At 39.7% G+C, this 27,844-nt stretch overlaps 1 protein-coding gene across 10 annotated transcripts in view; it reads right to left on the reverse strand.

The window, feature by feature from the left end:
- GALNT11 (polypeptide N-acetylgalactosaminyltransferase 11) overlaps positions 1 to 26,571 on the reverse strand; it is a 62,638-nt gene extending 36,067 nt beyond the window's left edge. For 2 of the 10 annotated variants that reach the window (XR_010842031.1, XM_067041788.1), the window contains exons 1-3: positions 26,345 to 26,528; positions 3,899 to 3,991; positions 2,758 to 3,090 (exon numbers count right to left, since the gene is read on the reverse strand). Coding sequence is in view for 6 of the 10 variants with exons in the window: in XM_067041788.1 (XP_066897889.1) it covers positions 2,758 to 3,052 (295 nt within the window). In the remaining 4 variants the exon portion in view is untranslated. Of the gene's footprint in view, positions 1 to 2,757; positions 3,091 to 3,898; positions 3,992 to 16,439; positions 16,595 to 26,344 lie in introns of those variants that run through there. The other 8 variants (XM_067041790.1, XM_067041791.1, XR_010842032.1 and 5 more) reach the window with 8 other exon arrangements.
- Positions 26,572 to 27,844: the final 1,273 nt, after the last annotated feature.

Genomic DNA, 27,844 nt, shown 5'->3' on the forward strand with positions numbered 1-27,844 from the left:
ATAAATGACACCTGCTCACTAGCTATAATTTTAAGAATATTTTCAAGAGAAAAACTTACCTATGACCAAGAAAAAAGAGACTTAATGATGATTTTTCATAAAAGCAATAGATGATAGAACCCCCATATAGACCTCAACAGGCCCCAATTAATGCCAGGTATTTTTTGGTTTTGTTAATTTTTGTCTAAAAAAAATTTTTTTTTTTAATGGCGAGTTTTTATATGAACTCCTCCCCTAAAAAATTATACTACTGATAAACCTCTCTATAATTCTCTGGTCCAGAAAGTCCTCCACAGATCTAATCAAGATCATTATAATTTAACATCTTTGCTCTAATGTTGCTAGAAATCTTATCTTTACCAAGAACAATAAAGCCTCCTCTTGCTTTCTCTTTCCCACATAAAACCTTTAGCCTCTCCTCACAGAATGACTCCCTTGTTAACAGCATTTCTCAAAATCTGGTCATGGAAAACTAATTCCACTGGACATTAATAGACGTTAAAAAGAAAAGAAAGATTTCACAGTCAAATAATTCAGGAAAAGACTAGATTTTAAAAGTCAAGTAAGGGAATTCCCTGGCAGTCCAGTGGTTATGACTCAGCACTTTCACTGCCGGGGGGGGGGGGGGGGGGGGGGGGGGGGGGGGGGCAGGTTCAAGTTGAGCAGGTTTCTTTCTTTTTTTTTTTAAAGAATATTGTTTGTTTTATGGATTCCCAGATGTGAGGGGATGAAATACAGAATGCAGTGTTTCCACAATTATCTTATTTATCCCTATGATTTCTTCTAAGGGTTTTATAGTCTTTGATCCATTCTGAGTTAATTTAACATGACATGAGGTAAGGGTTCAACTTCATTCCTTTGCATGGGGGTATCTATTTGTCCCAGCACCAGTGGTTGAAAAGACCATTCTTCCCACATTAACTGCTCTTGGCACCCTTTCTGAAAGTCAACTGACCACAGATGTCACTTGTCCTTAGGTATGACTGACCATAGATGCTACTTGACCACAGATGTCACAGAGTATATTTTCAGACTCTCAATCTATCCTTTGATCTACTGATACATATCTATTCGTATGCCGGTATCACACTATCAGGAAGTTTTGAAATAGAGAAGTGTGTGTTCTCCAACTTTGTTCTTTTTTCAAGACTGTTCAGGCTATTCAGAGCCCCGTGCAATTCCTTATCAATTTTAGAATCAGCTTTTCCATCTTTTCAACAAAGGCCACTGGCATTTTGATAAGGTTTACATTCAATCTGTGGGTTGCTTTGGGTGGTACTGACATCTTAACAGTATTTAGCATTCCATCCATGAACCTCTTTCCATTTATTTAGATGTATTTTTATGTCTTTCAATAGTGCTGTGTAGTTTTCAGTGTACAAATCTTAGACCTCCTTGGCTATATTATTCTTAAGTAATTTATTCTTTCTAATTCCATTGTAAATGGGATTGTTCCCTTAATTTTACTTTTGGACTGTTTATTGCTAGTGTCCAGAAATACAACTGGTTTTGGTGTGTTGATCTTGTACCCTGTAACTTTGCTGAATTCATTTATTTGTTATAATATTTTTTTGTGATCTTTAGGATCTTTTATAAAAAACTTAGTTTTTCAGGTAGGCAATTTGGGTTTGTCACTTCAAAAATCTACAATTCTCTCACTACTTCTTTCACAGGCAAACAAAGTCCATTCAAAATGGTAAACCCAATGTTACTTCTTTATAAAAGTTTTACAAAAATTACTATAAACCAAAAAACTAGAAATTTTCCCATTAATGCTTTTAAAATGTCCAAATGGCTATCTGAAAAAGATTAGAAGGTATATTTTATGAAAACTAAAGTAAGTAATAGCCTCCATTTCCTCATATAATTTTAAATATGTTCAACCTCCTGTATTAGGAAGTGATTAAATCCTAGGAACTGATTTTATTCTTTGAAACTATGATGAAGTGAAAAAAAATCTGTTTTAACATTTCCTTTATATTCTGTGGATCTTTCACTCTCTCTGAATCTCTTACTATATGTTTTCACTCTTAAATTACTTATTATTTGACATGTCAATGAAGATCAAAGTTCGTTTTTAAGTTTTAAAGACAAATTTTTAAAGGGCTCATTTATCCCTTAAAATAAAATTTGCTGAAACCAGGACTCTAGAATTACAGTATTCAGTCTTGATTCCAAATTGAACAGAATATAATTTTTGAAGAATAAAAACGTTTCTATTTTATAAACTCCTGTATTTAATAAATATATTCCGGCACCTGAATAATTCTTATAAGTAGAAATCTTATTAGATATAAGTAATCTCAACTTATTTCTAAACTCAATGGTTTATGTTCTGCTTTAATTAACTCTGCCTTTCAAAATATGTTAAATATAGTCATTTTCAACCATTACTTTCCCTTATTAAATAATGCTAGCAATTATAATCCTTCCCCATAGGTTCCATTTTCTCTCTAGCCACTTAATTTTTCATTCTTTCTTTTCTTTTCTTTTCTTTTTTTTTTTCCTATTCTGGACCTCATTAGTTTCTCCCAAGTCCTCATAAAATATTGAAGTCAGAACTGGACAAAATAGAATATAACTCCCTACTGAGTCTGCAAAAATCATATGACCTCAGCTAGTTCATGAACGAAATAAATCAGTGCAGAAAAAATGTCACATTTCTAATTCTCTGAACAATACATGATTTAAAGAACAGTTAAACTTCCAATGATAAAATACTTTGACATGCTGCTAGCAAAAATCAAATACACTTACCCAGTTCAGAAGAGAATTTCATGTTGCCTCTTTCTGGATCTTCAATATGATTCTCTATCACATCATCAATTTTGTTTGCTTTGAACTGTGATTCTAACACTTGACTTGGACCTCGAGTGAAACGGGGATAAAATTTTTTGGGGAGTGGTCCATGGGGCCCAGACCCCTTGATGGGCACATTCTTAAGTGGCTGAGTCACTTCACTGAAGTTGAAATAAACAAAAAGCAAAACCGTCCAGGTTGCAGATGTAAAAAGGCATCCATAACAGAAATATCGAACTGTGACACTTCCCATTATAGACCTAGCATAGCTGAAGGGCCATTTTCAGTTTCCTAAAAGAGAAAGATAAATATGTTAGACACATCAAGACACTTCTAAATCAACTACCAAGTTTATGTTCAGTTTTCCAACCTACCAAATATCACTTCTAAACAATTTACTTAGGACCTCTATGCATACCATTAACCAACAGCCAAATATAAGAAGATATATGGATAGCACTGAATAAAAAAATAAAGGGATTCAACAATTAAAACCACAAGCCAATGTGCTGGTACTCAGAAAACTAACAGCAGCAAAGTAGCTGACTTATTCATCTGCCCATGTTAATGGATACTTCTTCACCTTTGTTCTGGATTGCTTTCAGTTTGCTAATTTTTTTTCAGGTTCTAACTTTTCATAAGGAAAATACAAGTACTACATGCGTCATGACAGTACATCCAAGGTCCCTTCTAATTGTAAAATTATAAGACTAAATCTTTTAATTCAAAGATATTAAAATCTGTTATTAAAAATAAGCAACTTGAAAAAATAGATTCATTTTCCAATCAAAGATTAAACCTGCCCTAATGTCCACTCTAGATTCAACAGTTACATTTCAAATTTATAACTGAAAGAGTTCAAATAATTATATTTTCCCTCTCCTTATGATGTCTTACAAACAATATAGCATTGAACAGCAATTTTTTCCTAAGCTTTCTGATAATATCTGGTCTTCATGGAGGCCTCACACAACTTCCTGAGGCATTCTTTGTAAAGAGCCCAGTGCACATATAAAATAGTTTCACTGAACACGAGGGCAGAGAAACCCTATTTAAGTCATGTATATACAGAAGAAATCTACAAAGCAATACTACTTACCCATTACTTCTTAGCAAATCAACATCAGTAAGCTCCAATTCACAAATTAAGCTGTTCTGGACTTCCCTGGTGGTGCAGTGGTTAAGAATCTGCCTGCCAATGCAGGGGACATGGGTTTGAGCCCTGGTCTGGGAAGATCCCACATGCCGCAGAGCAACTAAGCCTGTGTGCCACAACTACTGAGCCTGCACTCTAGAGCCCGCGAGCCACAACTACTGAAGCCCGTGTGCCTAAGAACCCGTGCTCTGCAACAAAGAGAAGCCACTGCAAGGAGAAGCCCGGGCACCGCAATGAAGAGTAGCCCCCATTCGCCGCAACTAGAGAAAGCCTGCACAAAGCACCAAAGACCCAACGCAGCCAAAATAAATAAACAAAATTAATAAAAACAAACAAAATAAAAGTTTAAAAAAATTAAGCTGTTTTGTACAGTTATGCTGTAAGCCCAGAAGACAGTAAATAGCTCAATTTCTTAACTATCTGCCAACCAAGAACTATTAGTTATTTCACTACCTGTCAATTCAAAAGCTCAAAAAAAAAAAAAAAAAAAAAAAACCACCACCACCATCCAAACAAACAAAAACTCCCACTACAGTAATACCAAAGGGAAATGACTACAGCACAAAAGGAAAGTCAGGTAACTATGAAAGTGCTGTCATGTCAGCTGTTAGCACTTTTAAAATTAAAGACATGCACAGAAAAAGAACCACTTTATTTGGAAGTAGAAGAAAATGTTGAATGGAGGATTCAAAACAAATGAAAAATTAAAAGTTGCAACTTTGCAAAAGAAATGTTGCAGAAATACAGACTAGAAACATTTAAGTGAAACATTATATTTCAACTAAAACAGGCATTATAACTTCCTAAAAATATTTGCTTGGGGGTAGGAAAAAAACAAGCAAACAACATCAAAAACAAAAGCACTAATTCCTCAAAAGGCCATGAAATTCTTTAGTTCAAGACTAACTGCACAGGCTGTTCTGATGCCATAAAGAACTGTGCATCTAAGGAGCCAAACGCTTCTTCAACTATCTAAGAAGATTTATATTTAGATTGTTTTCCTCAAACCACTCCAGGCCTTCCCAGTTCAACCTGGCCTCCTTGACCCTGAACGCAGAATGGACCAAGAGAGAAAGTCAGCCAATCCCTTTTCCAAACACCAGAAGCCAGACGATGCTATTCAAGGGCTATTCCATCAAGCAGCTCTGGAAGACAGATGGACACTGACATTTTTTTTCACATCTTTCTCCTTTATCCCAAATCCCACCACCATGTTGGGTGATGTCCAGAATCCTTCAAAACCCTAGTTTCCAAATGTCTTGATTCATGTCCCTCCTACACCTTCACCCACATTCTACTTAAGGGACCCTGCCCCTACCCTTGATTTTATCATCATCCACAACTGATCGACGAACCTCTTAAATACTAAATGAAAACCTCACTCTCTGACCACAATCCTGACTCCCCAGTAGTGTTGTTCTTACCCATACTAGCTAGCATTTGCCCCCTGATATCCATCTGCCTGGGTTGGCTTCCAGAGCCCCCATGTATACCAAAATCCACAGATGCTCAAGTCCCTTACTGGCCCTCTTTATCCATGGGTTTCACACCCAGGAATTCAACCAACCACAGATGGCAATTTCTGTACGCAGTTGGTTGAATCCACAGATTCAAAACCTGTGAAATATGGAGGGCAAACTGTATTATTTATTGAAAAAACTCCACAGATAAGTGGACCCAAGCACCTTAAACCCCTGTTGTTCAAGGGTCACCAGCACTACTATTAGTTACTCTTCAATCTCACTGCAGGCACTCAACCTTTCCCTTCTTCCAAAGCTTATATTTTGTTTCTGTCCCCAGCCACATATCCCTTAAGGATTTTACTTCCTTCCCTACCCAGTTTTGAACACAATGTTGGATAATATTAGAAAGTGGTAAGTGCTAAGGAGAAAAAATAAAGCAGGGAAGAGCGATATGAAGTAGAAAAGGGTATGCCTCACCGAGAAGGTGACAGACAAGGCCTGAAGGAAATAAAGTAGTGAGTACTGCAAATATCTGGGGAAGGGCTGTCCATGAGAGGACAGAGCAAAAGCAAATGCCCTCAAAAAGTGGGGTCAAAGAGTTTGCATCCTATAGACCACATGCTGTGATCACAAGACAGCTAAGCTGAAAACCAATCAATGACAAAAAGATAACCAGAAAACTCAAAAAATGTCTAAATGAAATTATAAGCTATTTAGAACTAAATAGTGAAAATACTACTTTTTGAAACTTGTGAGATACAGCAAAAGCCAAATTTATAGCCCGGGATGCTAATGTTAGAAAATACAGACGACAAACAATGAATTCAGGAGAATAGAATAAGCCCAACAAAAGTAAAAGAAGGAAACAAAAACAGTTATATCAGGAATTAACAGAAAATGAAAATGAAACAAGGTAACAAAGCCAAAAGTTGGTTCTTAAAAGATCAATAACATTAACAAAGCACTGGCAAGACTAATCAAGAAAAAAAAGATAGGGGGGAAAAAAAGAAAGAAAAAAAGAGAGAAAGCAGGAATAAATAATACCAAAAATAAAAAAGAGAGAATACAGATGTAGATTAAAAGATTGTTCATAAATTTAAGGGAAATGGATAAATTCCTAGAAAAATATAAACGCACAACTAAGAGTGGAAAATCAGGAAACTGGGATGGCTATACTAGTCCTTTTGAATATTAAACCATTTCTAGATAAAAACATTTCTAGACAGTTTTACAAGTGAGTTCTATCTAACATTTGAGGAACAGATGAATAGTCTCATACAACTGCCTCCAAAGAACAGAAAAAGAGGAAATGTGCTCTTGTCTCACTTTCTGAAGCTATTATCATCCTGGTAATAAAACCGGGACAGTATAAGGAAGGAATATTAAAGACAATCTCTGACAGATTATGAAAATATTAAAGAGAACACTAAAACTGAAACAAATAATGTTTTAAAAAATGAATACATACGAACAAGTTATATTTACTTCAGGAATACAAGGCTGGTTCAATATTTGAAAACCTATTATTATCTACTACCTTCAAAAAAATTAAAGGAAAAAATGCACATGATTTGGTCAGTGGAGGTTATAAAGAGCTTATTAAAATTCAACACTCAATTCTTAGCAACTAGGAATAGGGAAATCCTTAATCTGACCAAGAGCATCTCTAAATATCTTACAGCAAAAATGATACTCAATGGTGAAATGATGAAGTCATTTTCTTTAAAACTATGGACAAGATTAGGACACCCACCATAAATATAATATTGAAGGCAACAGTTCCAAAATACAGGAGTCCCTAGAGTGTTTATTACAAATGCAGATTCCCGAGGCTCTGTGCCAGATGTGCTAAACAAGAATTTGCAGAGGTAGTGCTAAGAGGTCTACAGCTTTAACAAGCTTCCACAGTTAATAGGCTACCTATGACACAGAGACAGATTGGGAACCAAACAACAGATAATGAAAAGACAAGATTAAGTTCTAATCCAATTCTGTCGCATACTGGCTATGCAACTTTGGAAAAATTACCAAGTTTTCTTAGCCTCATTTTCATCAACTGTATTCCAAGTTACCAATACTACCTTATTAGATACTTAGAATTAAATGAAATACTTAGAATTATGTAAGATAATATTTGTAAAGCATCAGGCACAATGGTTAGCACACAAACACTGATTTGCACTGGACCAAGATAATCTCCATAAAAACTGTGGCTACCTTTTGTGGCTGTTTCTTTGCTCACTGTACTCCCTTCACTTAGCACAATAAATGGCACATAGAAGATGCTGAAAAATATCTACAGAATGAAAGAATATAGGACAAATTCAACACATGTTAACTTTTTCCTCATTAGATCTAAATTTAAAATATAATATTAAGCCTATTTGTGACCATCTGTTCCTTACAATGACCTACAAGTCCCTAGTAAGTCTGACTATATCTCCGACTACTTCCCTGCTCATTTATTTCATCCTAGAAACTGGTCTCCTTATATGTCACTAAATGTATTAGGGATTATGCGTTGGTTCTTCCCTCTGCCTAGAATACTTTTCATCCCAGCTAAATTCACCTCTATTGAATCTTTGCTCAAATATTACCTTCTCAACAAAGTTCTATCTGGACTACCATATTTAAAACTGCAACTCAACTGCCAAACACCAGCACTTCCCATCTTCCCTACTCCATGCAGCTTACTACCTTCTTACATACTACATTAACTCCTTATTCATTATGTTTATTATTTATTATCTATCTCCCCTCTGCTAGAATGTAAGCTTCATCAGAGCAAGTTTTTTGTCTGTTCTATTTCCTACAGTATCTCCTGAGCTTATAACAAAACCTGGCACATAACAAACATTTATTGAAATTAAAGAAAAAATTACTGTAATATGGTTATCAATATGCTTGTAAAATACGGGATTTCAAAACAAATGTTTACCATCCTGTTTGAGCCAAGCAATACCTTAATGCTACACATGGAGATCATGACTACTTTATGTCAACAACAGTATGACAACTGGGCAGGACAATAGCCATAATAATTATTAGAAGAGGTACAAAAAACAACAGGCTCTCACTGTCCAATCTGACAAATTAAATAAAGCTCTTTGTGATAAAACAGGAGGCTACTTTCCATTTTGTTCACTGCATGATGTTAGGCTATCTCTTGGCTGCCAGCACTTAAGGGCAAAATGAAAGTTTTATCCTAAAGACCTCACCCATAAGATTTGGCCAGCTCTGTCCAGATTCTTCACGGAATACCCCCAACTCATCCTCTCCACAACAGCTCAACATCAAGAGTCTTTGTCCTGAACTGTAAAATGTATTAACTTTCAACAATCCTATCAGGTAAAAATTATTTTTTTCAAGCCATAGTATGGTAATTTTTTAGAGAAATTGTTTTATGTAGTGAATCATACTAAATTAAGGAACCTATAAAAATGAGAGGAATTTACAAAATCAGTTCATTTGTTAAATATAATTAATCATAAATCTTCAGAAGCAAAAGACCAGAAGTCCTTTAGACAGGTCAAGAAGTTAACAACCAAATAGAAAAAAAGTGGAAACCAATCAGATGCCTATTATATAATAAAGTAACAGGTCCCTAACTGCTTAAGAAATTAAAACATCCAAACAAAAATCAAAAGGCTGAAAATTTAATCTAATCTATGCTAACAAATAATGAATCCAGCATCTATACAATGAAGTCTTTTTGCTTCGTACTGTTTGCCATTCCTTCTATATACCCATGGCTTCAACATCCAAGGCTTGAAAGCCTTTAAAAGGAGGGTCAAAGGTTAGTTAATACAAAACAACTAGTAACCAAACACTTTCAATCATAAACTTGAATAGTTAATAAAGCGAAAACTTCAGCAGTTAGATATCAATGTAATATATTTTTTAAAACTTAAATGAATAAAAGACTAACCACCTGTTTACCTGAATTTGCAGTGAGACAAGATGGTATGGTTTCATGTTTTCTCTAGCCATGGTCTGGGAGCTGCTCACGAACAGGTGCCTTGTAAGCGAAGAGACAGGGTTTTGCCAGGAAGGTACAGGAGGAGAAGAGTGGGGAAAGGTATATGCAATGTGCTGATGAGAGTGACAAACCACAGATGTAAGCCAGACAAGGAGAAATGAGAGGAAGAACGAAGCAGGATGAAAAACTGTGGATGGGCCGATGGTCAGAGACTTCGGTGTGGCTGAATGATTGCTGGAGTTATGTTACCAAAGAGAGTGACCTGGAAAGACTGAATGTTTTGGTTGGAAAATGAGATGCCAACACTCAGATTCTGGAGAGGTACAGTTAATGACAGAAGAATCCTTTCCAGATACACAGACTGGAGATATACTAATGAACAATTTGCCTATAGTATAAGCATTGCTATACTTACTATAAGCAAACCCCCTTAAGGACAGGATCATTCCCATCTTTCCAAACCCATTATGTTTAGCACAGTATCTAGTGTTAACAATTAACAAATAACTATATGATTTTTAAGGTGTATTTCTGTTCCAAAAGAAGTTACAGGACACTGTTTAGATTCTGTGCAACAAGAAGTCTTAGAGAAGAGTATAATATGTAAGCAGAGCACATCCTGGGAAATCAATGTTTACTCTGAAGGAGGAGGAGGAAGACAGCTAAACAGTTTACATAGACAGTTTCATTGTCATTTTTTTTTATTGAACTATAACTGACTTAGAATATTATATTAGTCTCAGGTATGCAACAGAGTGATTCGGTATTTTTATACCTTACAAAATGATCACCACGATAAGTTATCATGTGTCACCACAAAGTTATCACATTATTGACTATATTTCCTTTTTTTTTTTTTTTTTTTTTTTTTTTGAGGTACGCGGGCCTCTCACTGTTGGGGCCTCTCCCATTGCGGAGCACAGGCTCCGGACGCGCAGGCTCAGCGGCCATGGCTCACGGGCCCAGCCGCTCCGCGGCATGTGGGATCTTCCCAGACCAGGGCACGAACCCGTGTCCCCTGCATCAGCAGGCAGGCTCTCAACCACTGCGCCACCAGGGAAGCCCATTGACTATATTTCTTATGCTGTACATTGCATCCCTGTGACTTATTTTATAACTGGAAGTCTGTACCTCTTAATTTCCTTACCTATTTCATGCATTCTCCTACCCCCCATCCTCTCTGGCAATTACCAGTTTTTCTGTATCTTTGAGTCTGTTTCTGTCTGTTTGTTTTCTTTTTTAGATTCCACATATAAGTGAAATCTTTCTTTGACTTATTTCACTTAGCATAATACCCTCTAGGTCCACCGATGTTGTCACAAATGGCAAGGTTCCATTGTTTTTCAATAGCTGAATAATATTCCATTGTGTGTGTGTGTATATATATGACATCTTCTTTATCGATTTATCTATCAGTGGATACATAGGTTGCTTCCATATCTTGGCTATTATAAATAATGCTTCAATGAACACAGGGGTGCATACATCTTTTCAAATTAGTGTTTTATGTTTTCTTCAGAAAAATACCCAGGAGTGGATTTGCTGGATCGTACGGTGGCTCTATTTTTCATTTTTTGAGGAACCTCCACACCATTTTCCATAGTGGCTGTTCAAAAACCAAGCCTTTTTTGCTACCATCAGCATCTACTGTTACACCAAAAATGCTTTGTGGCAAACTATTAGGTGACAAAGGTCTAAAATCTCTTGAGATCTCACTGAAGTTAAATTCCTGCATCATTACCAGATTAGAGTGAAGGGTATTTCTCTATAGCACAACAGTTGAAGCTAAGAAGACCCATTCTGAGATACTTTTCAGTCATCTTCTAGTAACAAAGAACACAGTACATACCCACTACTGCTCAATTATGCTCCATAAAGTAGTTAAATTATGTACAGTTCACTGAGACAATGCCTATTATACAGTGCCACTCTACAGATACTTAAAATCTTTCCATTAATTTTCCAATCATAGCCTATTAAATGTACTAAATGATCCAACACTTTTCTTCTGAAAATCATTAAATAATCCTAAAGAAAAGGCTAACACTGGGAACACAGTAGGAGCTTTATATGCCAGACACCATGTAAGGTGCCGGGGATTGACACTTTAAGTTCTGCTATTATGCTAAAAAATCAGAAAATACATGTGTTGAGAATCTGGAGCTGGTGTATTGAATTAAAAATGCTGAGTGAGGGGACTTCCCTGGTGGCACAGTGGTTAAGAATCCGCCTGCCAATGCAGGGAAACGCGGGTTCGAGCCCTGGTCTGGGAAGATTCCACATGCCGCGGAGCAACTAAGCCCATGCACCACAACTACTGAAGCCCGCGCCTGTGCGCCACAACAAGAGAAGTCAGCATAATGAGAAGCCAGTGCACGGCAACGAAGACCCAACACAGCCACACAAAAAAAAATTAAATTAAAATAAAAAATAAAAGATGCCCTGGGGAAAGCAAAGTGGGAACTTAGGGCAGGCACCCTAAACTCACACGCTGATCTGAATGTCTCGACTCTGGGTGTGAGTGGAGTTATCATAGTGTAAAATGCCTAGGCAGCAACTCAGAAAAACAAAGCTGTTTTCCTCAAAAGTTGTTTTTCTCATCACAGTGCAGATGAGCTAAAAGTTAAAAATTAAAAACCCCCTGAGGGCTTCCCTGGTGGCACAGTGGCTGAGAATCCGCCTGCCGATGCAGGGAACACGGGTTCGTGCCCCGGTCCGCGAAGATCCCACTTGCCACGGAGCGCCTGGGCCCGTGAGCCGTGGCCGCTGGGCCTGCGCATCCGGAGTCTGTGCTCCGCAACGGGAGAGGCCACAGCAGTGAGAGGCCCGCGTACCGCAAAAAAAAAAAAAAAAAAAAAAAAAAAACACGAAATCTCACCACTATTAATGTTTTGCTGTAAATTCTACTGGTTGTTTTTAATCTTTCTACACTAGCCATAAAATGTTATACTGCTATTTGCAGTTACTGAAAAAATTTAATAGATTATGGTTAGCAGCATTATGGATAATGTTCTATTTTTCTTCATTTAAAAAGAAATACAAAGAATATGTATTTTTTTTAATAATCAGGGTAAAAATTTTCTTAGGAAAAAATTTCTTTTCCTAACTTAAAAATATATGAACAAATTTGGAGAGGATTAAATAGTAGAAGGCTTCAAATGAAATATATGGCCTTTTCTTTTAACCTCAGAAGCAAAGGGATTTTAGCATACTTAAAGAAATCTTTTAATTCCATTAATTTGTCAAAAATTTGAGAATAAAATTTGGACACTAAACAAATATTCTAAAAGTATGATTTGAAAAACTTTTTTCTCTATAAAACATTACCTAGTCTGAAATTAGAATGCCTCTTTGAATATCCATCTTTTTTTTTTTTTTTTTTTTAACTACAAGGCTAATGAGACCATTCAGTTTAACTAAACAGGACAGCCCCCATTTTCCTTCAGTACAAAATAATTTTCATAATATTTAATGAAGTTTAAAATGTCTCTCTTGGGCTTCCCTGGTGGCGCAGTGGTTGGGAATCCGCCTGCCGATGCAGGGGACACGGGTTCGTGCCCCGGTCCGGGAGGATCCCACATGCCGCGGAGCGACTGGGCCCGTGAGCCGCGGCCGCTGAGCCTGCACGTTCAGAGCCTGTGCTCCGCAACGGGAGAGGCCACAACAGTGAGAGGCCCACGTACAGAAAACAAACAAACAAAAAATAAAAAAAAAAATGTCTCTCTTTAAATGTTAAGTATTTACCTTTCAGTAGCTTCTAGCTACTTTCTCATCAGTATACTCTATGTTCCAAAGGGTCAAACAGCAAACATTTGTTAGCTTTTTCCTTAAGAGAGACACGTTCATATTTTAACTCAGCTGTAGTCATGTAAAGACAAATATTGATTTACAACACTGCCCTTCTTACATACCTTGTGAAATTACCAGGTGATGACAACACAAAAGTACACATGACTCTTTCTCATTCCTTATCTACTCTGAAGACTAGAAGGAAATATAGTTCATAATTACAAATAAGGCGATTATTGAATTAGGAAAGGTTCAGAGCAAATTCCAGACATCATATGCTCCCTGAGAACAATCCTTTGACCTCTGATATTTATGAATCTCCTCTCTATAAGAAAATCAAGAAGCATAAATACATGTAACTGTCTATATATTATACCTCAAATGCAGATGAAAACCACATGGTAATGTTGATTGGAGGTAGAAGCAAATTTAATTAAGCACTAAAGAAAAGACAACTAAAAGGATAGACAATATAACAAAGTACTTAAAATATCCAAACTTAGGACACCTGCTTGGTCAGTGAATATGGGCTGGTAGAGGCTGACTATAAGTAGAAAATAGCAGCTCTCCCTGGTTAAGACCTGGGGAAGAAAATGAGAAAGTGACCACAGCCTCATAAGGGCCTGAGCAACAAACACGTACATCTGTAGTCAGAAGCCAAGCAGATAAAAGAAGCAAGAGAGAAAAAACGTAAGAGTGGTGGCAAGTGGCGGGGCCTGTCCCCCACCTGAAACAATTCAAACTCAAAAACTGCAAAAGCTGTTGACCAGCCTCCAGACTGCAACTTCTGACAGAGGCGCATAAAATGAACAGTACATAAACACAGCTCCCAAAACTATAAAACTATTATTTCTTGTTCCCTTTCTGCCCATAAAAAGGGGGATTAAACCAAAAGTACATCAGATAAAGATGAAATAAATGAACAAGAAAAAAAAATGGTTGCTAGAAATAAGTGTTCTGAAATATCCAAACACATACAATACAGACAGCATACATACATCCATGGTCTACATGGCCCTCTACAGCCAGCTTTGTCCTAGGGTCCAAAGACATACTAGCGGAGTTGACTGTCCTTAAACCATGGCTATTGAGTGTTTTATTCTGCTAGCACGTCACGAGCCTCTTGGGGTATACAGTGCCAACAAAGTGGTTTATGTACATTAGTCAAGTATGCAAATTAATACTAACAAAAATAGAGCAAAATAGTAGTCCATGGTGTAAAATATAAGATAGGGAAAGAACAATGCTTCTTATCTTTTTCCCTCTTGATTTTAGAGAAATTAAGTAACGTGCTTTAAGCATACAGAACTAGTAAGGGGAGAAACTGGATTTGAATCCCGGTGATCTGATGTCAGCCCTATGTCCTTAATCACTTTGTAATACCACCTGGCAAGGAACAGAGCAGTGATTTCCTATTTGCCACTCTTTAAAAAACATATCATCCAGTGATTTTTTAACATATATTTATGTTTCCCACAAGATTCAAGATATCAGTAATTCTCCTCCCAGTCAAGAAGCTCACCTCTCTGGATTTCTATCAGCTCCTAAAACCTTAGCCCAGTAATTCTTTACTATTTTGTAAACTCTCAGACTTCTCAGGAGCGTCAACGAGCTTGAAGGAGGTTGCCCAGTCTGCCATTACCAGAAGCACAAGGCTAGGGTTATGTTCTAAACTGTTGCTTTGGGGGGCTTTTTTCAATTTTTTTTTTCAATTTTTTTTTTTTGGCCACAGCACGCAGCTTATGGGATCTTAGTTCCCCAACCAGCGACTGAATCCAGGGCCCTCAGCAGTGAAAGCGTGGAGTCCTAACCAATGGACCTCCCAGGGAATTGCCTGCTTTTGTATTTCAAAGTGAACAGGCTAGGTACTACCAAAAAGAGACCATCAGCAAATCATAATGTGACAGAATCTTCAGGCTTTTTCAGAAAACTCACTTCTGAATGCAATCTACCACTTCAAGAGCTTTAGAAGGCTAACAAATCGAATTGGCAAACAACCAATTTCTACCCTAGCTCAGCCTGTTGAATCACGCTGTAGGAAATCAATACAGCAGACAGTGTCATTTGCCCGTCCTCTCGAGCCTTACCAACCTGCACAGGTAGGTCTGACTTCCAACTGCCAGCACCTGCATCTCCAGCCTCTGGAGCCCATCTGCCCACCTGCAGGGTAGGCCCACAAATATGGGGTAATGTGTCCCTCCCAAAGGGCAGCCCTCAACAGTGGACTGGTTAAAAAAAAGGCCAGCTCCTTCCCATCCTCCCCATCAGGATAACTCTGCCACCTGTAATTCTACGTTAGCTCCCAGTGTTCCCCAGCATGATTAAGCTTTAATTGCGCACAGGAGAAACTGGTTTAAAAACATGCCCTTTACTGGCTGACTTTCCTACCTCTTGCTTCCTCATTCCCATACTGGTGTGTCCTGGGATTACTCACAAAACAATTTGGATCTATCTCTCAGGATTTGCTTCAGGAGGAACTCAAACTAACAGAATCAGGTTTCTGCAGATAAGAGACAATTTGAATTCTTTTTTTTTTTTTTTGCAGTACTTGGGCCTCTTACTGTTGTGGCTTCTCCCATTGTGGAGCACACAGGCTCGGGACGCGCAGGCTCAGCGGCCATGGCTCACGGGTCCAGCCGCTCCGCGGCATGTGGGATCTTCCAGGACCGGGGCACAAACCCGTGTCCCCTGCATCGGCAGGCGGACTCTCAACCACTGCGCCACCAGGGAAGCCCGACAAATTCTTACATGTACTAATTTTTTATTTCTAAATAGAAAATTTAATAGAGACTGAGCTTCTATAGCTTTTGTTGACTATAAAGTACAAATTAATGCATACAAAAAGCTTTTCTGAAGAGTTGCAAGATATTTTTATACTTGCAAAAAAAGAACATTTCAAAGTGATAAGCTTTTCTAAGGAAATCAAAAGCTATCAGGAAATGTAGCTTGAAATAATTGTTAATCAGCTGATAAATATGAAGTATCAAATTTAGCCTACATAATCAACTCTAGATACAACACCAGCTGTCCTGAACCTATGTATGTATATAGTTCATTCAAGATGGTAACAAGTCATAAAGTCTAAATTAAAAAGCATGCTTTCAGCTCCAATATGAAAAAAGCTTAGGAGCCATCACTTCCATCCTTACAAGAACAAACTGAAAATCAATGACACTTTTGAACCCATCAGAGAACTAACGTTACAGGACAAACTACCACCCACAACCTGGAGACACAGCTGAGATCTGCTTACCTGGAGCAGAAGCTGCAGGATCCATAAACTGGTGCTGGAGACTAGGTGCGAACTGGCGTGAAAGTGAAAAACTGCAGGGATACAGCTTTTTTTTGGGGGGGGGGGATGTCCACACTTCTGTGGGCTTAACCTCCAGGAATCCCACGAGGTCTGCACTGTGAAGGTGAAGGCCCCAGAAAGAGTCCCCTCGTGACCACAGCAGGGAGGGGAAGAGTAATCATTGCAAAACAAGAAACAAGCCCAGAGTCTCCTCCATAACAAAGGCATGCCCTCCAGGGGAAAAGACACTGCCAGAGCTTTCTCCAGATTCAGAAAAGGCATTCCTCAACATTTTACTTTGAAAAGTTAAAGGTGCTTCAAGTGGTAGTTGCAGTTCCTGGAGGGAAGATTCTGCATCTAGCCAGCACTTGCTACATGGTAGCTGCTCACAACTTCATTCAAAGGACTTGAAAATCGGATCTTTGCCTGTTTCCCTCAAATGCTGACTTTAGCCTACTGAAGCACCACAGATGAAGTGACTCCTTTGACAACTGAAAATAAAGGGAAGAACTAGGCCGACCAAGGTGCCTCACACAGGACTTGGCACCCAGGTGATGAATAAATAAGTGTTGGCTGAACTTAACGTCTTCCAATCAAAGGCATTTGAGATGTGCTATTCATATTCTACAAAATAGCTTGAATTACTTAGAATGTCAAAGCAGGAAAGGGCATGTGGCAAGTTAAGGAAATTAAAGACAAATAGGGTATAAATGGAATAGTAAACCTTTGAAATTTCAAAATAAAGAACCTGGTTATTTAAAAAAAGAAAGAAAGAAAGAAGGAAAGAGCATTCCTCCCACTCCAGCCCCTCCAAGCCTTCCAGTCAAACCTAAGGGGAGAAACATAATCAACAAAGGTGAAGGCTTCCAGAAAATAGACTGGGAACTCTGCAGCTAAGGAAGGGAGTACGTTACAGGGAGGAAAAAAGCTACAACAATGGAGAACACTTGTGAAGGTCACAGACATAGGCTGAGATTTAATTGGAAGATTGCAGAACTCTTACCCTCCCTCACACTTTTTACCATCACACCAGCAGGGCTCCAAATATAATACCAGTGGGTTACAGCTGAAAGAGATGCAAGACACAGACTCTCTCTGGGGAACAGTACTTAGAAAACCCCAAAGTCAAGAGGGCAGATATAAACAAGGGCACTAGAAGAATTTGAAGCCTCTGGCACCTGTAGCTACAGCAAACATTAAACACTGCCAAACCCCTATTAGTTCCTATTACCTGATACAACATATCAGTCTTTCAAAAGCAAGAACAACTAAAAAAATGCAAGGCATAATAAAAGAGAAAACAGTCTGACAAGACAAAGCAATCATTAGAACCAGACTCAGATGACACTGATTTGGGGATTATCAGACAGGGATTTTGAAATATCTGTAATTAATATGTTAAGGGCTCTAATGGAAAAAGACAACAGGCAAAGAACAGAAGTGAAACAGGAGGGAAGGAGGCAGGGCACAACCTTTGAAAGAATGACGTAACCTAAAGACATAAACTGATTAGAACCAAATGGGTCCAAGGTGGCAAACAAGTCGACTTTTTTCCACTAGACCTTGAGCCTCAGCATACACTCACATCAGCAAGCTAAATGACACACCCACAGGCGCCATGACAGTTCCAAGACCGACCACAAGGATCAAAAAGTGGACAGCGGCCCAGTTCCTGGAAATCCCCACCCCTTCCTAAAGTAGCCGGAATCCTCCTCCCACTCATTAGCCTATGAAATTACCCAGTCCCATACCCTGGGGCCTTTCTCACCTTCTGAGATGGCCCACACTCTGTCTGTGGAGTGGGTTTCTCTCTAAATAAATCCACTTCTTACCTATCACTTTGTCTCTCACTGAATTCTTTCTGCGATGAGACATCAAGAACTTGAGCTTCATTAAGTCCTGAAACCAAGTCTGTGATCTCAGTTGGAAGACTGTGGGTTTTGGCTGGGTTTGAGCCCCAGCTGTGTGGGTTCAAGTCCCAATCTGAGTTTGGGCTGGGTTCGAGTCCCGGCCATGTGCGTTCAAGTCCCAGTCTGGATTTGAGTCCCAGCATGTGGGTTCAAGTCCCAATCTGAGGTGCATGCTTTCAGAAGGATAATGTAAACAGATGGAAACTGTAAGAAACAATCAAAAGGAAATGCTAAAAACCACGAGCATTGTAAGAGCCCCTTCCATGGGCTCATCGGAAACTCCATATACAGCCGAAGAAAGAAGCAGTGAGCCTGAATATAAGTCAACAGACACTTTGCAAACTGAAATGCAAAGAGCAAAAAGAATGGAAAAAACAGAACATCAAAAAACTGTGGGACAATTTCAGAAAGTATAACATATACCCATTATTAGAATATCAGAAGGAGAAGAAAAAGAAAAGGGAACAGAAGAAATATTTGAAATAAGAATGGCCAAGAACTTTCCAAAATTAATGACAGACCCCAGGAAGCTGAGAATACCAAACAGATTAAATACCCTTAAAAACCCTCATCTAGGTATACCATATTCAGAAAATCGAAAGACAAAAAATCTCGAAGGAAGTTAGAGAGTGAAAAACACCTTAACTACAGAGGAAAGAGTAAGAATTACTCTAAGTGTACTTCTCATCAGAAATCATGCAAGCAAGAAGAGAGCAGAGTGAAATATTTAAAGTAAGGAAGAAACCCCACCACCACTTTAGAATTCCATATTCCTCGATATTATAATTCAAAAGTGAAGGAGAAATAAAGTCTTTTTCAGACCAAAAAAACTGAGAAATTCATCGCCCGTAGACCTGTCCTGCAAGAAATGTTAAAAAAAAAAAAATTCTTCAAGCAGAAGGAAAATGATACAGGTCAGAAACCTGGATCTACATAAAGAAAAGAAGAGCATCAGAGAAGGAATAAATAAAATGAAGATAAAATCCTTTATTTTTTAATTCTTAACTGACCTAAAAAACAACCGTTTGTTTAAAGTAATAATAGTAACAATGTATTAGATGATCATAGCACACTGGTAAGTGAATGAGGGACAGCAAGGTCACAGCAGTGGGAGGCACAAATTGGGATTATGCTATTAACAAGGTATCTATATGACACATCAAGCAATATGGTGTTACTTTAAGGCAGATTCAGGTTAATTTAAAATGCATATTGTAAACTCCAGGGCAATCACCAAAAAATTTTTAAAGAAGTATAATTGATATGCTATGTGGTAGGCAGAATAATAGCCCCCTAGGAATATCCACATTCTAATCCTCAGATTATGGCAGCAGACAGAATAAGGCTGCTAATCACCTGACCTTAAAATACAGAGATTATTCGGGATTATGGGGGGGGGGCGGGGAGCTGGATGTAATCACAGAGTCCTTAAGTATGGAAGAGGGAGACTAAAGAGGAGATAAGAATGATGCAATCTACTGGACCCACTACTGCTGGCTTCAAAGACAGAGGAAGAAGACCATGAGTCAAGGATTGTGGGTGGCTTCTAGAAATTTAAAAGGGCAAGGAAACTGATTCTCCCTTAGAGCCTCCAGAAAGTAACATAGCCTTGCCCACACCTTGAGCTTAGCCCACTGAGACCCATTTCAAACCTCTCACCTACAGAACTGTAAAAGAAATTGTGCTGTTTTACCCCACTGAGTTTGTGTTCTTTTGTTACAGCAGCAACAGAAAACTAATACATTCTAAGAGAGGAGACAGAGTTGAATCATATAGAAGGCCCAATTAAAAGGAAACAGGAAAAAGCAATGAATACAAAACAGTTACAAACATGGAAGATATTTACTCAACTATATCAATAATCACTTCAAATGTGAATGGTCTAAAAAATACAATATCAAAAGAGAGTCACAGTGGACAAAACAAGATCCAACTATAAGTTGTCTACAAGCAACAAACTTTAAATATAAAAATTTATATATGTTAAAAGGATGGAAAGCTATATCATGCTAACACTAACCAAAAGAAAGCTGAAGTAACTATATTAACTTCAGACAAAGCAGACTCTGTCGGATAAGTAGGGATAAAGAGGGTCATTATATGATAATAAAGAGGTCAATTCTCCAAGAAGACATAACAATCTTGTACTTGTTTACACCTAACAAAGGGTATCAAAACACCTGAAGCAAAACCTGAGAAAAATGAAAAGAGGAGATAAATCCACTATTAAAGACTTCAACTACACTGTCAGTAATTGACAGATCAAGCAGACAGAAAATCAATAAGCAATAAGGAAATAGATGACCTGAGCAGCACATCAATCAACTTGATCTGACATTTAAAGAAAATTCCATCCAACAACAGCTGAATACATATTCTTCTCTAGCCCACATTCACCAATGTAGACCACATTCTGGGCCATAAAACACAACTGAACAGATTTAAAGGAACAGAAACCATACAAAGTATGTTCTTAGACACAGTGGAATTACACTAGAAATCAGTTAACAGAAAGGTTAAAAAAAAAAACCAAAAACCAGATATCTGGAAATTAAAGTCTCAAGAGAAATCTTAATATATTTTGAACTAAATGAAAATGAAAATAAAGCTTATTAAAATTTGTGGGATGCAGCAAAAGTAGTGATTAGAAGGAAATTTATAGCATTAAAATGGATTAGAGTTCAAGACATGAGTATGAACCCATGTTTAGCTTAACATGTTAGCTTCAGATACAGATGGTTACACATATATTTCCATATATGTACATATATATTTCCTTGCTTGTCATACGAGAGGGCCTAGAAGAATGACACCCCAAGTGACAACAAGCATACCTAGTGCCCAAATCTTGGGGTTTTTTAAAATAAATTTTATTTATTTATTTATTTATTTATTTTTGGCTGTGTTGGGTCTTCGTTGCTGGGCATGGGCTTTCTCTAGTTGCAGCGAGCAGGGTTTACTCTTCCTTGCGGTGCATGGGCTTCTCATTGCAGTGGCTTCTCTTGTTGCAGAGCATGGGGTCTAGGTGCACAGGCTTCGGTAGTTGTGGCTCGCCAGCTCTAGAGCATAGGCTCAGTAGGTGTGACACATGGGCTTAGTTGCTCCGTGGCATGTGGGATCTTCCTGGACCAGGGCTCGAACCCATGTCCCCTGAATTGGCAGGCGGATTCTTAATCACTGTGCCACCAGGCAAGTCCCCCAAATCTTGGTTTCTAACAGCACTCTCCAATAAAAAGAACCAAAGCTCCTTGAAGAAATGACTGACTCTAGGACTGGGAAAGGAAATATGCAAGATGAGCCTGAAGTTCCTTGTAGTGCCAGAAATAAGGAAGTACCACAAAAAAAAGAAAAAAAAGAAAAAACCCACAATGATGGGGGGTATTTCAAAGGAACAGATGGAACCAGCTGAAAGAGCTTACAAGGGCCACAGCTAAAACAACTTGAGCAAAAAAATAAAGTGGTATTGCATTACAACCCAAAGTATAAGATAAATATCCATGAGTTCACAGTGATGGGGATTACAGATGAAAAAAGACTGAGCATTAATAGGTTATTTAAAATCTATTAACTTTCTTCACATCTGAAATTTTCCATAGTAAACCTTTTAAATATACATAAGTGTATATCTATAAATGTGTTTATATATAAATGGGTGTGTGTGTCTATGTGTGTATGTGTGTGTGTGTGTGTATATATATGTAACCCAACAAACAAACGCTCCTTTGACCTTTACACTACCATTTTGGGTTCTGTATATATGTTGGTTTCTAGGGATTATAACGTGCTTACATGACTAAGTTCTCCACTAATTATTGTCCATGGAGTCACAGGACACAGATTCTAGTAGTCTGTCCTTACGGGTTTTGTGTGTATTTGTATATATTAAGTATTTTCTCCTCACTTCTGCTTCCTCCTTATCATTTAACACAGGATTCATAGGAGATCAACTTTACAATTTAGTCTGTAGATAACAGAATGCTCACATGGAAATGCACGTTGTAGGCTGTGTATAGATGCAGAGTATCAGAAGGGTGTACTGTACCGGTGAAGTTAGTCTCCTAGCTCTAAGTCCTCTCTCTATACTCCAGTGGTTCTCAGCCAGAGCCTGAGATATTTGGCAATGTCTGGGAAAACCGGGCCACCACCAGGGTCTTTTGGTAACGTCCAGAAATATTTTTGCTTGTCACAGATTGGGGGATCCTACTAACACGTGGTGGGTAGAGGCCAGGGATGCTGCTAAACATCCTACAATGCAGAGGACAGCCCCCAGCAATGAAGAATTATCTGGCTCAAAATGTCAACAATGCCAAGTTGAGAAACTCTGTTCTGTTCTGTAATGCTGGGGCTGGGACTCTACATATAGCATTCTTCCAACTATAGGTGACCCTTGAACAATAAGGCAGGGAGGAACGCCAACCCTCCACGCAGCTGAAAATCTGCTTATACAGCAGGCCTTCCATATCGCAGGATTCGACCAATCGAGATCTTGTTGTACTGCAGTATTTACTGTTGACAAAAAAAATCTGCGTATAAATGGACCTGCGCAGTTCAAATCTGTGTTGTTCAAGGTCAGCTGTATTGATAAATGAAACAACCTGGATGACCTTGGGAATACACAGGAAAAAGTCTTCAGTCTCAATAATTAGTAAAGACATGCAAATAAAAATAAGGTACTATTTTCTAACTCAAATTAGCAACATTTTCAGTACTCACTGAAGTACATGTAGTTAAATGATACAGTTATCAGTGATGAAAGTTATAAATTGCAGGGCCTTTTTAAAAAGCAGTTTAACAATGGCATAGGAGCCTTAAAAACCTTTATACACTTTGGTCAGTAATCCCACTTTCTCTAAGAATAAAAATCCTAAAGAAATAATAAATCAGGTGAAAAACTGGGCATATAGTAAAGCAAATTCTAAAAAATTCCATAATAAAGATATAAACCACAGTATATACAAATAAGTACAAAGGCCAAATTAATTTTATATGAAAAACTTGAAGGAAATGCCTTATAGAAGTTAAGATTTAAGTTTGACTTTAAGACTTCAATGGCCAAAACCTGAAATATCTCAAGCAGAAAGCTTAAGTCTTGAGAAACTGCAACATGTATGTTTTTAGTTTTCCAAACAGAAGAGCAAGTAGGAAGGTTGGCTATAATGAATACACACAGCTGGTTAAGGCTAGTGGAAGGTGATTAATTCTATGAGGACAGGCTGGGGCTATGGCCCTGAGGATGAGAATTAACTTGTTTTGCAAAAGGAAGCTAACTAACGTCTTTAAGCAAATACACCTTAGGAAGAAAATTCTAGAACAGTGTGTAAAATGGTTTGGGACAGAGGAAAAAAAAAAAATCTAGAGCCAGGGAGGCCGGTTAGAAAAATTCCAGTAAGAGGCAATCATGGCTTGATCTTGAGCTGTGGCAGTGAGTGGAAAGGAGCATCAGAGGCAGAAGTGTCTGCACTCATCCACTTGACCAGACATGGGGCCCTAAGGGAGAAAGGGGGGATAAAAACAACACTCAGTTTTCAAGGTTTAGTGACACTTCGGAGCATGGAGAGAACAGATTTGGAGGCTTAATAGAAGATAAATTTTGTTCTGGACACGCTGCATTGGCGAGAACACTAATATGGAGGTATCCATAGCGTGAAATTCAAATCTAAACCCCAGAGAGAAGTTAAAACTAGACATCAAAATTACAGTTTAAGTTACATGGAAATCATAGCAGAGGGAGGTTGAAGTCATGAAGAACGTGAAGTAGCAGGTACTGAATCTCTGGGTATATATGCATATGTAAGGATCTTGTGTAGAAGGAAGAGACTGTAAAGGGCCTGAGAAGGATTACAAAGTCCGAGAACCTCAAGAGGGGTCCTGACCAGCAACGCGAGGCATCACAAAGATTTACAGAGAGGTCAGATCAAGCCAGCAAGAGTTGAGGTAGGGCCGTCAGATTTAGCAATCAGTAAGGTATGAAGGCCTTTAAGAAAGCAGTTTTAAAAATGTGAAGAGTTTGTTAGTTCCTCAAAAAGTTTAAACACAGATTTACCATATGACCCAACAATTCCACTCCTAGATGTATACCCCAAAGAATCAAAAACATAGACTCACGCAGACACACGAAAACACATGTTCACAGCAGCCAAAAAATAGCAACAACCTGGTGTCCATCAACGGATGAATGGATAAACTCTGCTACAGCCACTCGGCAGAGTATTAGCCAGCCATACCCAAGAATGAAGTCTGAGAGACACTACGGCATGGGTGAACCTTGAACACATTAGATGAGATAAGCCAAACACAAAAGGGCAAATACTGTACCATTTCAATTCTGTGAGGCCTCTAGAATAAGCAAATTCAGAGACAGAAAGGGCTGGGAGGAGGGGAAATGGGGAGTTAATGCTTAATGGTTTCAGAGTTTGTGTTTAGGGTAAGGAGAAACTTTTGGAAATAGTGGTGATGGTGACACAATATTGTGAATGTACTTAGTACCTCTGAGCTGTACACTTAAAAATGCTTAGAACAGGGCTTCCCTGGTGGCGCAGTGGTTGGGAGTCCGCCTGCTGATGCAGGGGACGCGGGTTCGTGCCCCGGTCCGGGAAGATCCCACGTGCCGCGGAGCGGCTGGGCCCGTGAGCCATGGCCGCTGGGCCTGCGCGTCCGGAGCCTGTGCTCCGCAGCGGGAGAGGCCACAACAGTGAGAGGCCCGCATACCGCAAAAAAAAAAAAAAAAAAAAAAAAAAAAAATGCTTAGAACAATAAACTTCATGGTATGTGTATTTAACCACCATAATAAAGGAGTTTTAAAAAAAAAGGAAAAGTGAAGATAGAACTCAAATTGCAAAGAACAGCACAGAAATTGTCAAGAGAAGGCAGGAGCGGTGTGGACTACTGTTTCATGATGTTTAATTTGAAAAGCTACTGATAACATTAAGGGTAGAGAGGTTTTCTGGTTTAGATTTTTCTCAAGGCAGAGGAGACCTTAACATACGGTATATACTTAGTATATCTAGGTAACAGCTAAGAACTGAGTGTAGTTTAAAAAAAAACAAAAAAGTCTGGCCTAAAACTCTTATTTGGGGGACGAGAGTAGCACCACAATATTTGATTGGCGCACAGCAGTATGAGAAGCATTTCGAAGTTATACTTTCATCTTACATTTGGAAAACCAACCAACCAACCAACGGCTTTCCTAGCACGAAGTAAAAAGGAAATGCTGGACCAAATCTTCTTCGATGATAAAAACACACAAAGCTCTTCCATCACGGGCATATTAATATTCCTCAAACGGTGACATCTACCAGTATTGGAGGGTGGGGACTTGATATTTTTGTATTTATCCAAATGGCACGTACTTCAAGAGCCTGGGAAACTGTGCAAGACAAATAACCCAATTTCTTCAACAAATACCTTGCAAAGAAAAGGGAAACTTAAGATGCTCATCCACCGAACGCCACGCGAGGACCCGCTCAAATCCTAAGCGGCACAAACCAACCACTAAAAAAACAATTTAAAAAAAAGAAAATTCATTTAAGGAAATGTGAACACTGCCCGAATACCGTGGAAACTGAGGGCAGGGCACCAGCGAGGGGTTACTCAATTCGCTCTAGTTTCTATACGTTTTGAAAATTTCCGCAACCATTTTCTGGGGCATTTTAGCAAAAAGCGCCGGGGGGCGGCGGAGCGGGTCTTTCTCACGCCGCCCGCGGCCGCCCCCGCGAGCCGGACGCCTCCACGGCCCACCCCCGGCCTCCAGGGCCGCGTCGGCTCTGCCAACGCCACACACACTCCCGGACGCCGGGCCAGCGGCCAGAGACCCTGCGGAGGGCGGCGGCCCGGGGCTGAGCCTCCGACGCTCGGGGCGCTCGGGGCGCTCGGGCCGCGGCCGCTCGCCTGAGGCGCTGAGGGGACGGCCGGAGACCGCGCAGGCTCACACGCCGCCGCCGGGCCGCCGCTACTCACCCCGACGCCGGCAGCGCAGGACCCCGGCCTTTCGGGACTCGGGCTGTGGCATCTTCCCTCCCGCCACGACCCGGGTCCGAGCCGCATTCGCCGCAGCGGGCGGAGCTGCAGGCAAGAAAACGCAGCAGCTGGCCAACCAGCGCCCCCCGCGCTCGCCCAGTGCCGCGGCCTCAGCCCGAGCGCGCGCCCGCCGGGGCCACGTGACGGGCGGCGCCGACCCCGCGCGTGACGTCACCGCCCGCTGCGGGCGCGTCGCGGCCCCCGGGCTCCACAATGTTCCCGAGGGCCAGCGCCTGCGGGTGGGCTCGGGGGTCGGTCGCGGGCGGCCTTCGCGTTTTTAACTCATATAAATGGGCTCATTGAAAACCAATTCCTTATACATATTGAAAGATGTGCGACCCCGCTTATGATAAAAGAACTGTAGGTTAAAATGTCAAGGCTTGGCAGAAACGGTGATAAAACCTCACGGGTTGGTGGTAAGGGTGGGAAAGTACAGCGCGCCTGCAGAGCAGCTGCACGAAGGCACATGGGGTCACGGGGGGCTTGCTAGAAATGCTGACTCTTCAGCCACCTATCAGTAAGCAAAGGATGTTGCAGCCATCACGCCATCACATTACAGCCCCCGCACGCACGCCCGGAGGTAACTCAAGGTGGAAACAGGCTGTCCGCTGCCAAGCCCCCGGCCACTGTGGCCACCCCCAAATGGTGCACTCAGGATGGGAAAGAACAGGATCCTGGCTCTGGTTGGTTAGGGTGCATAGGAAAGAAATGATCTCAGTACACCCTGGCTCTTGCATTTTCCCATATATAGGAAAGCATTAAATTCCTTAACTTGCGTTTGATTGATTTTCTTTAACAGTAACCTTTAATGTTCAGACTATCTGATGATCGTCGTTGCAAAAACTCCTATCTATCCTGTCTGCCCCCTTACCTCTTCAGAGCAGTCCCACAGAGCTACCTGAGAGGCTGCGTCTCAGGCTTGAGACTTCAGTTTTGTCTGCCAAATAAAACATAATTCTCAACGTTTAGGTTATGCATTTTTTTTCAGTCGCAGGCCCCATGCCAGACGTACTTAAGTAATCAAAATATGCGTTTTACCGCCGTGGCCAGGTGATTTATGTACACATCAAAGTCTGAAATCAGTGTCCTATGGTGCAGTCAGTGCAGGAGACCGGCCATTGCTCCGCCTTCTCCCGACCCTTGATGGTGTCAGACATTTTATTTGCCATTCTGACATTCTGATGGGTGTGGAGCAGATCTGTTTCTAGCTGTTATTTTAAATGGGTTCATACTGTCCCACCAAATTAATGTACAGTCGTACCATTCCAGAAATTGAAGCTTTGGGTTAGCTCCAATTTTTTACCAATAGAAAGAATGACATGAATATGCTTTTTGCAGTGTAATATCTAAACCCAGGGTCTTTGAGGCTGAGCATAGGCTAGTCTATGGGCTGTGTTCATCTATCCCTAGATACAGTTGCCAGAGGAAATACAGGAGGCT

Source organism: Kogia breviceps, chromosome 9 (assembly GCF_026419965.1).
Source record: "Kogia breviceps isolate mKogBre1 chromosome 9, mKogBre1 haplotype 1, whole genome shotgun sequence".
Lineage (NCBI taxonomy): Eukaryota > Metazoa > Chordata > Mammalia > Artiodactyla > Physeteridae > Kogia > Kogia breviceps.